The sequence below is a fragment of the Apteryx mantelli genome, chromosome Z (assembly GCF_036417845.1).
Source record: "Apteryx mantelli isolate bAptMan1 chromosome Z, bAptMan1.hap1, whole genome shotgun sequence".
NCBI classification, from domain to species: domain Eukaryota; kingdom Metazoa; phylum Chordata; class Aves; order Apterygiformes; family Apterygidae; genus Apteryx; species Apteryx mantelli.
The window spans coordinates 67,031,098-67,044,277 of NC_090020.1; the positions used below are offsets into that span (position 1 = coordinate 67,031,098).

The following is a 13,180-nucleotide window of genomic DNA, read 5'->3' on the forward strand; positions in this document are numbered from 1 at the left end:
TTCATGTAAGTTGCATTAAAAAAATACCAGTGAAATGTTCAAAGGATAAAAAGTGTACTATATATTCAGTTTTAGAATTATTCTTTGAGATTGCTAAGAATCTGGTCATACAAGTACTGTTAATACTAAGCACTGTAGCAAGCATTTTCTTATATTTGGCCATTACAGTCATGCCAATTTGCTCCTCCTGAGGATTTTATTCAGCTCTCTTTCAGATAATGGTTAGACGTTAAGAGCCATTCAGTAGTGATGAAGCACAATTGCTAGGATTCTTGTCTTCATATGTCTCCTCCTTTTCCCTCCCCTTCAAAAACCAAGTCACTTGGAAATTACTAGAATACAATGAAGAAGCAACTACTTACTAAAGCGGCAACATAGACTTTGTAGACAGGGTCGGCACAGACCATGGACAGCACACTGCAGCAGGATTCCACTACAACATCTCCTGAGATACTGGTCTGAGATGACCCACTAGCTGCTCCCAGAGCTCCAGCACTTGTGTTGTTCCCATTGCTGCTTCCAGAATTTCCAGTGCTTTCACCATTAGCTAGTAACAGAGCACCACTAACATCATGCGAAAGACGTCTAAGCGCCATCTCTCGTATATTCCAGTTTCGAGAAAACAAGCAGCCAACCAACTCCATTCCAAATACCTGCAGAGAGAAAAAGTAACATTGCAAGAGTCAAATTGAACAATACTGCAACTTAGGTATTTAAGAAGAGCAGCCAAAAAGAACAAAGAAATGTTTTGGGTGGAAAAAAAAAAATCATCTTATGAAGTCTGACAGCAAAAATATGACAGTAGATACCCAGTCTTAAAAAAAAAATCTTGGATGGAAATGAAGCATCCTAAATGATCATACATCAGTCCTCAAAATACTCTGCTATACAGAAGGGCAGGGGGAAGGACTGTACAGGCACTCATTAGGTATGGAGATGTGATGTGATTCAGAATAAGTTTTCTAATTGTTACAGGTACTCTGGAACTGTGTCAGAGTTAAACATTCATACATTAGAAGTCTGTCACGGCTCTACCTCAAGCTTATTTTCATGTCTGAGCAAAGACAAAAGACCACCCCGTTATAATATTTTGTTTCACCAGATGGAATTGGTAAACACCACACTTCAGCAACCCTCTTCAGACAGAATTAGTAGCATTAAGAAACTCATTCTTTCCTCTACACATACCAAAAGACACTCTCAACTCAAGCTCCTGTGGGTGGTTTGTAGTTTTTCTGTTTGTTTGTTTTAAGCAAAATTGGAGGTGTAAAACAAAACAGAACTCTTCTTATTCCAAACTGTTCCAGAAGAAAGTTCCTCTAATGACCAAAAGCAGTAACAGGAAGGCATAATGATTTTCAGTGTCTTTCATTGCTGGCCAGTAGGCACAATGATCACACCTTCTCCTGAAGATACATGTAGTTTTCAATTAGGAGCTGTAGGGATTGCCTTGTAATTTGCCAAAAGTGACAAAAACAGGAAAACAGTTCAAAACCAGCTTTTACATTTGAAACTCCTTTTACAAGGTAAAATTACCTGAATCCATGGCTCAGCTAAATCTTTATAGGCAGAAGGGATCTGCTGGACCCCATAATGAGTAAGGTTAAAATTACTATCTTGGGTTCTTCTTTGTGATCCAAGCATGGATTGCTGTTGAGTTTGTTGCTGAACCACACGAAGAACAGAAGAAGAATCCACAGGGCTTGGCAATTCATGACTATAAAGGTAACAACAAATTACGTGAATTAACAAAAGAAACATTTGCTGAAGTAAATACTTCAGAGTATTTAGGAACGTCAGCTAAACATCCAGAAACGAACAACTCACTACACTCAGTAAAACTAAGCGCTTACCTATAGAAATCATGTGATCTCCATTTAGATCTACAAAGAGGACATATAAGTGGTTCTCTGTTTCTTCTACATTCTTCTGCCCCTGAAATACAGCAACAAGAAAATAGGTATTTTAAGTTTACAGCGTATCAAGCCAGAAGATGGTGTTACTATTTTTACATTTATTGAAAAACATCAATTTCAGGAAAAACACTCGTCTGAATTGAGCCATCTGCAGCAGTCAGTATTATAAGAATGTGTTTTCTTTTTCTGAATGCAGAAACCTTTCAATTTTAGCACTATAATTAATATTAAAAATTGTTATTAACTGGAATAATACAGTTCTTTCTATACCTCAAACATAAGCAGGATTTTTTCAATAGGATTAAAATATGGAGGATGGACTTTTATTTGTTAAAGCAAACTGTGTAACTATTTATGTAACATAGTACATAAACAAACTCCATAATTAACTACGTAATCCAAGCCAATAGTGGATGGCTTTCACGTCTTTTAATGAGAAGTCAAAGAGGGGTAAAAGTCTTTTCCTAACCTTGCTCTAGTTGGACTTTATCTTCTCTCTCAGGCAGCACAGGTTCAACCTTTAGCCCTGCAGTTAACTTTTTTCCTCAGAGCATCATATTACAAACTTGATTCGTCAATAACTGATAAACCAAGAACTATCAATACCTAAATGATGCCAAAGTCTCAAAGAGCTATACTCTCTACTGAAGAGCAATTTTTTTTTTTAAACAAACCACTAAGATTTAATACTTTTGAATATATACAGTTACCAGAATTGAGACAAAGATGACAACATACATATTGACATGCAATGGTGGTGTAACTTGTTCCTGCAGCCATCTTCACATACAGTCAGGCTCTCTTCATCCAGCATCCCTAACAAACAAATGGGGCACATCTGTTCTTCTTCATCCTTCATACTATAAAAACAGATATTTGAGATTGTAAAAAATGGTGCATCAGAATTCAGAACAGACTTTAACACTGAAAAAGATCAGCCTCCAGTTTGACACAATCACCTCTGAACGGCGATATGCCGTTTGAAAACCATCTCCCAAATCTCCTGAATAAGTGAGCAACCAGATTTTTAGAAGCACTGAATACATTGTTGAAATGAAAGGGAAAGTCATAAAATGCACAACATTTCTTCAAACTAGGTCAGATACCAATTAGGGACCGAAAGGCCTGGCCTTTGGCACTTGCATTTTTCTCCCTAAGGCTTCTTTAGACAAACCAACCTTTGCTTTTTTACTTAAAGGTTGGTTTTGAAAAGTTAAGTTTAGGTTTTGAAGGCTACACACATTTTCTCATCGCACTCCTTTCAAGGCATCAGCTCACAAATTAGTCTTCAACTCACCACAGAACACTAAATTTTATTTTATGAAGGTATGAAATTAAAAATATTAACAGAAGGTAACAGTCACCCTAAATTTTCTGCCATACAAGAAACAGACAAAACAGATTCATATACACAACAAAAACACCTACATATCCCATATAGGTTAAAACACCCAACTCAGAGTCTTAGATGTTGTTTCCTTTTATTTACCCCCACTAAATAATTATATATAACCAGATATAACCAGAGATTTCATCAGAAAAAATATTCAAAACTCAAAGGATGCTTAGCAGAAACAAAACACACTAAATCTTCTGTAACACTATTTAAATGTGGAAAACTTAGTATTATTCATAAAAAAGATTAAGGTACAATTGGCATGCGTCTAAAAAACTTGCAAGAGCCATATATTTGCTTAGCAGCAGTAATTTTTTAAATAAAAATATATTTATGTAGAAGTGAATATATAGTCACAATGTATTTCCTTGCATTTTGAAATGGTTGACAATTTTTTTCCTTGAAAAATCCATAGAAATAAGCTTACAGGGAAAAATTCAGTTCCACAGCATAAAAAACACAAGTATTAATTTTATTTTATATTTTTGAAGAATTAGTAGCAAACCAAAAATAACTGCAAGTCGCAGTAATTATCAGAACTCACTAAGCTTATGTCAAACGAAACCAATACTCAGTGTTCTCTAATACTTACATCATGCAAAATTAGACTGACACAGAACAGCATCTCATTGAACCAATAATGCTATGAACTAATCATCAGCTGTACTAGCAAACAACTGAAAAACCTTTTCTCCTGCCAAAAATTAGAACTAACGTAGTGAAATCCATAACCCAATTAAGCTATTCCTATGGAAAAAAAATCTTCCTGGACAAGATATCTAAACAGAAGGAACTGGCCTGCCAGTAATTCCAGAGTACATTTTGTATTTAACCAGCTGGTTTGTATCATTCATTTACAGTGACACAATTCGACGTTTGGAAAAATAAGTACAGGACGGTGGGAAGTTAAGGTCACAATCTGGACATCAGAATTACAAACCTGTCTAAATATACTGATCTAGCTACATGGCTATGGTCAACGTAACACACCAAGGTACTTCTTAAACTAGGTTTCGCTTTCACTAAAGAAAGCCTCCGTTTTGGTTGTCTTCTACAGGTAGGCCTCTGTATGCCTAGTTCATTCATCCCACTAACAAATTAATGCACAAAACACTTATTTAAGAAGTTAACTAAGATCTTTGCAAAAATCAGGGAAAAGAATACAAGCAAAAGCACTCAAGTAGTAAGAGTTAGAAAAAGCCCAAAGATTCAAACATCAGTTAAAATTGAAAAATAAGACATCTTTTAATATGGTATAAACTATAAAAATCATGATAGTTTAGTAATTCCTTTAAAATAGTTTAATCATTCATTCTACATGAAGAGTGAATACTTTAAAAATACATATAAACACACACACAGAGTATGTTTACCTGGAAACTTTTCAGTATATTGTCACAGGCACATAAACATTTCTCCAAAGTAGTAGAACTTGCTTTCAAAAGTTATTAGGACAAGAGGAAAAGAAATGAAATCTTATTTCTTCATTTGTTAACATTTGCATGCATGCTGTATTTGAACAAATGCACACAAATACACAGGTCTCCAAAGTTAATATATGCTCCAGGCTTGAAGATGATGGCTTACATTTTTAAAATTTATTTCCCAATTCCAAAAAATTCTTTTCACAGCTCCACCTAAATTTTTTTCAAATATAAGGTATAAACTGAATACGCCCACTTGTTACCAGAATGATTAATGTATGCTTGACTCTTGAGTGTTTGCAAATACAAAGATTTAACGTGACTTGAAATGAAAGCAGCTTTGAAACAAAAAGAATAATGTAGGTGATTCTAAACCTCCAAAATTAGAAAAAACTGCAGAATAAAGTTTTTAATTCCTTTAGAAAAATACTAACCTGTTTTCTGAACTAGATGTAGAAGTACTAGATGATGACAATGTATGAGAATTTGACATGCGTGAGACAAACTTCTGGATGGTGTTACGAGATGGAGCTTTGATCCTCGAGCTACGCCTACTGTGATATTTCTGGAACAAACTCTCAACCTGACATCAGAAAAAGATAGCAACAGTGGTGTTTATGCTATGAATAGCTTGTATGTAAAGGTAATGCTACTGAAGCTTAAACTATTGCTTAAAAAAAAAAAAAATCTATTCACCTTCACAATAATACATTAGTTGCACAGCAGTAGCAGGAATTTCAGAAGCCTTACTAATAAGTAGACTGCAAGAAACATTGTTTAAAACAAAAAGCTATTTACTTATCAAAAATTAATAGCTTTAAGTATACACATAAATACTTCTGAACACCCTTATTCTGTCTACCTTTCAACTATCAGTGAGACAGATATACAAATTTGAGATGAAAACTCAAGATTTGTATCATTTACTAAAGCTCTCTATTCATTCCTTCAGTTATTCCTTTTATTTGCAGATTTTTTTTCTATTTACAGAGCTCCTGAAACTGAATTTAAAATATAATTAAAAACACATATGTTTATTGCTTTGAAATGCAGCAAAGTGGTCAGCAATTTTAAAATAACATCCCAAAGATTTTTACCTGGATTTTATTTTAGATCTACTGTTAAATCTATTAGGCATACATTACCTCAAAATTCTTCAGTGTCTTTCTCCACAGCATTGGGTCCGAGGGTTCTAGCTGGAATACTCGCAGCATAACGAACAGCAGATGAATACAAAACGTTCCACGTCCACAGCTACAAGTCTGCAAAGAAAAGTATCATATGTTGGTATGTTAGGGCCACGTTGTCTTGTTAATTACACATTTAAGTGCATAACAGATAAGTGCATGGGGCCAACTGCTAAAAAGGAGAAAGTAGTTAGTGTGAAATAGTATTTTATATATTGGGCACAAATATCTTATGTGAAAATGTGAATTTTCAAAATGTCATTCTGAAATACGTACAAGAAAGACAACAGTTAACTAGAAGCTACTGCTGCTTTTCATACTGAAAGGAATTTATGCATGTAATCGGACATCTGTAACATGATGGCAATCAAATTTAAATGAGATGCTTCTATTTATGCAAAAAACTTAGGTGTTCCCAAAGGCAGAGTCACAGCAGTACTGGGAAAGTCTATTTGGACCTCATTATGGTGTTAATTACATTATTACACCCGTAACAGAACTGACAGGTGTTTGTTACACATTTATGTGCAACATATATTCCATGAATACAGGAAATAAAGTGAGTGAGAAACTAGGAAAATGAAGTGGCCAAATTTCAGCCAAAATACTTTATATATATAATTAGGATCTATGGATAGGAATGAGACATATACAGAATAAGCTAAATATTAGTAACAACTTCCCAATTAAAGTCTATTTGAGAGGTACTCTAGATAAATCTAATACTTGCTGCATATTTGACAAAAATACAGTCTGGTAATTACAGTGCATACATTACATCTTTTAAATGTTGCTTTACACACCAGTTCACATGGGTTTGTGACTCTCATTTTATCTGCTCTGGTTTTGTACAGTTTTTCAAGACTAACTATAAATTACTAAAAACTGCATACAAGAAAAACATTCTCTACCTGAGGCCCAATAAACACTCTGTATTTATTATCAGGGCTGTCCCCTCCAATTAAGAACGAGTTGGGTCCTATCTGCTGCAGCAGGTACAGCCTGGCTCTCATAACTTTGTTGACACGGCGATTTGTTTCCTCAGGGCTATATGGAGAGAAGCCATCTGGAGACGGAGCTCTTCGAGGTGGTGTTATTCGTCCACTCTGAAACTACAAAAGTGGTTCCGTCAAGCACTTCCAGGACAACAGTGAGTTTAGCTATGTATTTCATTCTTACTGACAAAGAATGAGAGTCCCCAAAACTTGAAGAAACTACAACCTGCTTAGACTATATGAATTTAAAAGAATTAACTTTCTTCCATGCCCAGAACTAGTGGACAGAAGAAAAACTGAAGTTTTATAATAAGCTGCTTGACGTTATGACAGAAAAGAAGTCTCTTAAATTGCTTCTATTTTCAAGTCTTCATTGGTAGCCTTATTGTATTACCAAATTAACAGGTACAATTCAACCAGAAGATCGTCATAGGTCTATGACTAGCAACACAGGAAGTTATTATACAAGACAGGATTTCTTTATTTGTGAAATATATTAGCATTATACCCTTATGACTAGAGTTTATAACAGGGGACATATGGCCAATGAACAGTGTAAGAAATTTCAGAGAGAAGGAGAAAGGATACATCTTCCCCTCCTTTTCACAAAGGAAACAACCTTCAGCTCAGGATGCTATTTTTGACTATGGGAAACAAAAATCACCACCACCAAGTGAACCAACCCTTTTATTCCTTTTATTAAGATCTTCTTCATTTAAGTGTCTTACATTTCTAACATGAGTTAATGACTCTGTCCAATTTCAAATCTTCTGCTTTGATTGACATCCATTTTGATTTTTAAATCCTGACACAAAGTTGTAATTGGCTCACTGTGCATCACTTAATTAGAAGACAGACTTCACTTTTTCACATGAAAAGTTAATATAAAACAAAAAAAAGAGAAAATCAGATGGTTTGGTGGGGTTTCCTTTTTTAAATTTGAATTTCTCTTAGCAAAAGAAAAGGAGCTGTACCATGAACTGTAACTTCTAATTTGTCCCCAGTTTAGCAGAACAGCAGTAGAATGTTTTACTTGATTTTGGAAACCTAGTCTAGAGCAATGGGACAGTAAAACCAGTTAGATCCTATTCTTACTTCAACTGCACTGTGAAGTTGTAGATGAATCACCTGAAGCTTAACTGTGGATGAACATTTTTATAACAAACTATTGCTCAAATATTCCATTCTTGATCTTCTCTAATGAAGCCAGTTATTACAGCTAAAAACTTTCCAGTCTTGATCTTCTTGAATGTAATGGTATAGATTTTAGAAAACATTCTAATGATGCATATACCTAAAACTTCCCTAATATATACATAAAGAGCAGCCCTGGAACAGCGAATCACAAACAGCATACTGGTAACTCCTTTCTTCAGGAATCTTGGTCCAGTGTCAACAAGCCTATCCCCTAAGGAACATACCTGCCTGGAGAACTGACATTCAGGACTAAAGAAAAAAAGCAAACTCCTAGCATTTCTTTGTGTAATCAAGCTAACAGAACGTAGGTATCTCCAAGACTGAGTATCTACATTTCTTCATTTATTTCCTACAAAAAAACTCAAGAGAATGACTGAATTAAAAAAAAAAAAGGAGGGGAGGAGAGAATGATAAAGTTTCATGCATGAGAGAGAAATGTAACAGGAGATATGCTGTGCAGACCTCATTCTCTTAAGAGATATAATGTGACAACCCCTTTACATAGGCATCCTATCCTCCCCAGGAGGATTAAATATCAATATCCTGTCATCTTTAGGCAAAGTATCACAGAATATAGCCAAATTAATAATTACATCATAGTTAGCAACTTACAGGCACTGGAGATACCCTTTTTCTTCTGACACCGGGTGATTCAGATTTAACAGTCCTAGAGGATGATGAAGAGGAGCTACTAGGAGAAGGACTACGTCTTCCTTTCTGAGTAGGTGAAGAAGCCATGTTCTGTCCTTCAGCCTGAGATTCTAGAGATAGTTTGTTCATTTCAGATCCATCTGCTTTCACTGGGATAGGTTTCACCACCTTGCAGGAATTAAAACACGTGTTAGAGTTACAAAAATAATCACTACATGAAAACAAAACAAATTCATCAAAACTTAGGTTGGTAGCATTATATAATTCATTATTCACACATACAAAGTCTGCACATTCCTTAGGTTCCAATATTAACATCTAACAGGGGTTATCTTGTTAATCTATAAGCAATACAGAAAGGCAAGAACTTTCTTTCCTGTCTATTTGTGCCATTTATGTTAGTTGTGGCACAAACTGATTTGACTCAAAGTGCTTCTCCAGTTGTCATTCATGGTATCTCAAAGGACAGCCACTCTGCCAGTTGAGTAGCAGGATTAAGAAGAAAAGTTCTACTACAGGCACTGTCTGCCTATTTATTATTTTTATTCCATATCTGTTACATACAGTATATGTAAGTCAAGAAATATTAGAATTACTACTTCCATAGCACAATATGACTGCTTACTGCAATAAATAAATAAATAATTGCTTTAAAACCTGGAAACAATACAGCAGAATTAAGGTGATGCTATGTTCTATAAGAACTACGGCCAGTTTTTCTGCCTGCAGTACAACTAAAACAGCCATGCCACTTCTGGGATTTGAGCTAATTTTTATGCACAATGCTACCCTATCTGAACAGACACAAGCAGTCACTCAGAGCCAGCACGTACACTTCTAACACAGCGCTTTATTGCACCAACACTGAATTTAGACACTGGGATATGAAATATTTCAACACAACTTTCAGGTGCCTGGACCTCAGAATTCAAATTATGCATTTACTTTAGGCATCTGAAGGCCTACGTAATGCTTGAAAAGAGTAAGGCCCTCAATAGATTTAAAAGCAATCACGCCAGGCAGAGTAGATTTTAATTCTGCATTTCTCCATGATTTAGCAGCTTGACTCAAAGCTAGAAGGAAGCTTCAAGCAGTGCAGGGGTAGACCTCTTCTAGAAGGTAGCAGAGATCTCTGAATTAGGCCAAAAATGGAAGGGACCCTCCCTGCTAATGCCATTAAGCAAAATGTCTATGTGACAGCTCAGGGCTTGAGAAGGGGGAGACATTCAGGCTCGATTCCTTTTCTACCTCATGATTGGACTTTAGCCAAAAGACTAAATACTATTTTGGAACAGAAGCACTTAACTCATCCCACTAAAGCTATTCCATTATCAAGAAATGCATTCCAGTTTAAGCAGGCTATACAGAAAAGAGAAAAATTAGGCATTTGTGGCTTACCAGCGAGAGCACTGCCTGAGAAAGGGAAGACCTAGGTCTATATTCTTGATCCAGGCACTGTTTATTTTACTTTGGGAAGTCACCATATTGAATGTATACTCATTGCAAACCTAAACCTCAGCTTTTCAGAAGACTTTGCTGTCTTTTTTTTTTTAATTGCCATCTAATTATGAAAGTGAACAGGCTAAAAAAGTATAAAAAACAATGCAGATATTTTTCCTTCCTACCAGTTACTGTAATGCTTTCTTTCTTTCCCAAAAGGTCAGAAGGCAAGTGTATGTGCCTATGGACAAGTTACTGTTACCAATTGCTAGTGCTTGAAAAAGAATTTAATGTAGAGTTGTAGTAATTAAGAATCTGGAGCACAGAAAGTTATATTAAAACCCCAGAAACCTCAAGGAAAGTGGCTGAGCAGGGAACAACAGTTTCAAGCTATGCAGTAACCAAAACCCATTAAAAAAAACCCCTTAAACTATTTTGTCTGATATGAGCTTTAAGGTGTTGGGTTTTGCACTTGCAATATTCTCATGACAGAAGCTTAACTATAATAGAGCCCTCTTTTTCATTCATATTCTAAAAATGCTGACCCCAAACACTTGATCAGATCTTAGCTTTAAATTAGCACTTCCAGCATGTGTTACATGCAGTCATAATGCAGATATACTGACATGAAACTAATTAGTTAGCCAGGGTTATACTGAATAACAACATATTAATATTACAAAAGTAACTATGTTTAATTAAGTTTTGGGTTTAATCTATCTGCAATTTCTTAAAATTACTTCCAAACCATTTACACAAAAGCATTACCCAAAAAGGCAAATAGAAATGCTCTGGCATCCAAAGTTTAGCAGAGTTAAGACTTCTGTGAAGCAGTTATTCAGATTTACTTTTTTTCTGGTTCTAGTAAGCTCACGGTTTGTTTTTTCCTCTAGCAAAACTTCCATGCTATATACATGCCCATGCTATGACATGTGGAAAACTTTACTGGAACACTTTCAAACTCAGAAAATATGAAGTCATGCAACCCTTAAAAACGCAGGGAGTACAAACCACTCTGGTGCAGTTCTGTACTCACTGCAAGTTAAGATTTTACCTAATGAGCAACAGTTCTTTTAGTTGTTGACATTAGAGGGCAGTGTTGATACAGCAATGTTTTATATTAAGCACAGCTATTGGCTTTTTTCTCAGTAAAACTTAATACATATGTACATTTCAGAAAGTTGCCCGCAATTTCCTGTTAAACAGCTCATTAAAATGAACGAAAGGATCACAACTAAGAGTCCACGAGTTGCTTAGATAACAAAGTTCCTAAAAGAACGTCTGCACTTTCAGTGACTTTCATTTGTAATAATTACAGATATTGCCCTTCCTTGAATGCCACTTACCACAGGGCCTCTCCTGCTTCTTCTTTCCAGCCATTCATGCTTCCAGGCTGGCATACACGTTGCCTTGAGTTTCTCCCTGATCATGCGCTCTTCTGGGCGGTCATCCATTTTCTGCAACCCCCTGAGGGTTTCTTTATTCTCCATGTCACGGCTACATGAAAGAAAAAAAATTCATAAACATAAATACAGTTATTTTTAGTTAAAGCATAATACCACAGCATTCTTAAATCTTGTGCCATTCTGCCCTCCCTCTCTTTGCAATGCAATTACTAAAACACTAATTCCAACTGGCTACGGCAAGCCTGTTAAGTATTACTGTGATGAATTTGCTATTTCACAGTTTGGAGCATACCTGTTTAGAAGCATATTTCTTTAAAATGTGCATACTGCTTGGAATATTGGACACTCAATAAAAAGGAAGGTCTTGGCAAATATTTAACCAACATAAAAACTACTCCATATATCATTCCCCAAATGTTTCAGAAGTGTTGTGATTATTCATACATTTACTGGCAATTCAAGACTTGCAATCTCATATTTTAGAACAACTTACATAATGCATATAAATTAATGCTAAGTTTTCATCTTCATAGGATGCACATGCATGCAGCTATGTAGTGCCTCTTCCCATATGTGAACTCCTCTTCAAAAAAAAGGAGTCTTGTAAACTATTACACAGTATGTTTAAACTAGAAGTCATGAAAGTAAGGCTAGTGTCCTTGTAAGTTGCTTTCTGAATAACTGATGATTCAAATACACTTTTAGTCAGATATAACTATAGCAAAATTCACAGCAAGTTCATATCTGTAAAATGAAAGTGTAATAAATCTGGCTCATACTTTTTTGACCTACAGCAAAGTAGCTGCAAGTAATCACAGGCACCACCACCAACAAAATCCCTAAAATACTCTCAGACATTGAACAACAAACGTGAACAGTCTGGAAGATTTCCTGATCCTGTTGAGCTATCTGCTAAATCACCAAGAAAACCACATTCTTAAAGGGCAGCACATGATCCCCTGCCATCTTCTAGGAGTTTGTCTTTTAAAAGTAGTAAGCTTTATTAAGCCAACTCTCAGAATTAAATTAATTTTTAAAAGAAATAAAATCATAAGTCAGAGTGAAAGATAAGGACATATAATAATTTAGGTCATGACAGGCATTACCTCTAACATATGCATTACATTCCCTGCAATAAAAAGATATTAAAATTAAAATACCTATCTTCATCAGCAATGTATTAATAAGGTTTATTTATTACAGTTCTTTAATTAGAAGAATGAGACGTTTTCATTGGTCAGAAAGCATATTCATGTTATTTTTTTTCTCTCATTGTAGAGACAAAGGAAACAAAGTATTCTGAGCCAGGAAATAACTTTTCCTGTGCAGTGCTGAAATGTAATAAGCAGATGGACACTAAACAAAGCAACATCTTTCAAGCAACATCTAAATGTATCGTTAACAAATTGTTAACAAGTTTGATTTTAGACACTCAGAATGGTGTCTAATGATTAAATACTTTCAGAAGTTTGTAAATAAAAAGAACTATCCACTTAACCTCTGAAAAAACCATGCTTATTTAAATGGCAATGCTGGCTTACTTTCAAAAGTTATATTAATGACATTTA

The 13,180-nt window shown here is 35.3% G+C and overlaps 1 protein-coding gene across 2 annotated transcripts in view; it reads right to left on the reverse strand.

Moving 5' to 3' along the window:
• MAP3K1 (mitogen-activated protein kinase kinase kinase 1) overlaps positions 1-13,180 on the reverse strand; it is a 69,055-nt gene that overhangs the window by 13,913 nt on the left and 41,962 nt on the right. For both annotated transcript variants that reach the window (XM_067315653.1, XM_067315652.1), the window contains 9 exons: positions 11,553-11,703; positions 8,728-8,934; positions 6,835-7,035; positions 5,882-5,998; positions 5,171-5,319; positions 2,655-2,776; positions 1,854-1,935; positions 1,537-1,717; positions 363-653 (listed from right to left, as the gene is read on the reverse strand). In XM_067315653.1, the coding sequence (XP_067171754.1) occupies positions 363-653; positions 1,537-1,717; positions 1,854-1,935; positions 2,655-2,776; positions 5,171-5,319; positions 5,882-5,998; positions 6,835-7,035; positions 8,728-8,934; positions 11,553-11,703 (1,501 nt within the window). The remainder of the gene's footprint in view (positions 1-362; positions 654-1,536; positions 1,718-1,853; positions 1,936-2,654; positions 2,777-5,170; positions 5,320-5,881; positions 5,999-6,834; positions 7,036-8,727; positions 8,935-11,552; positions 11,704-13,180) is intronic.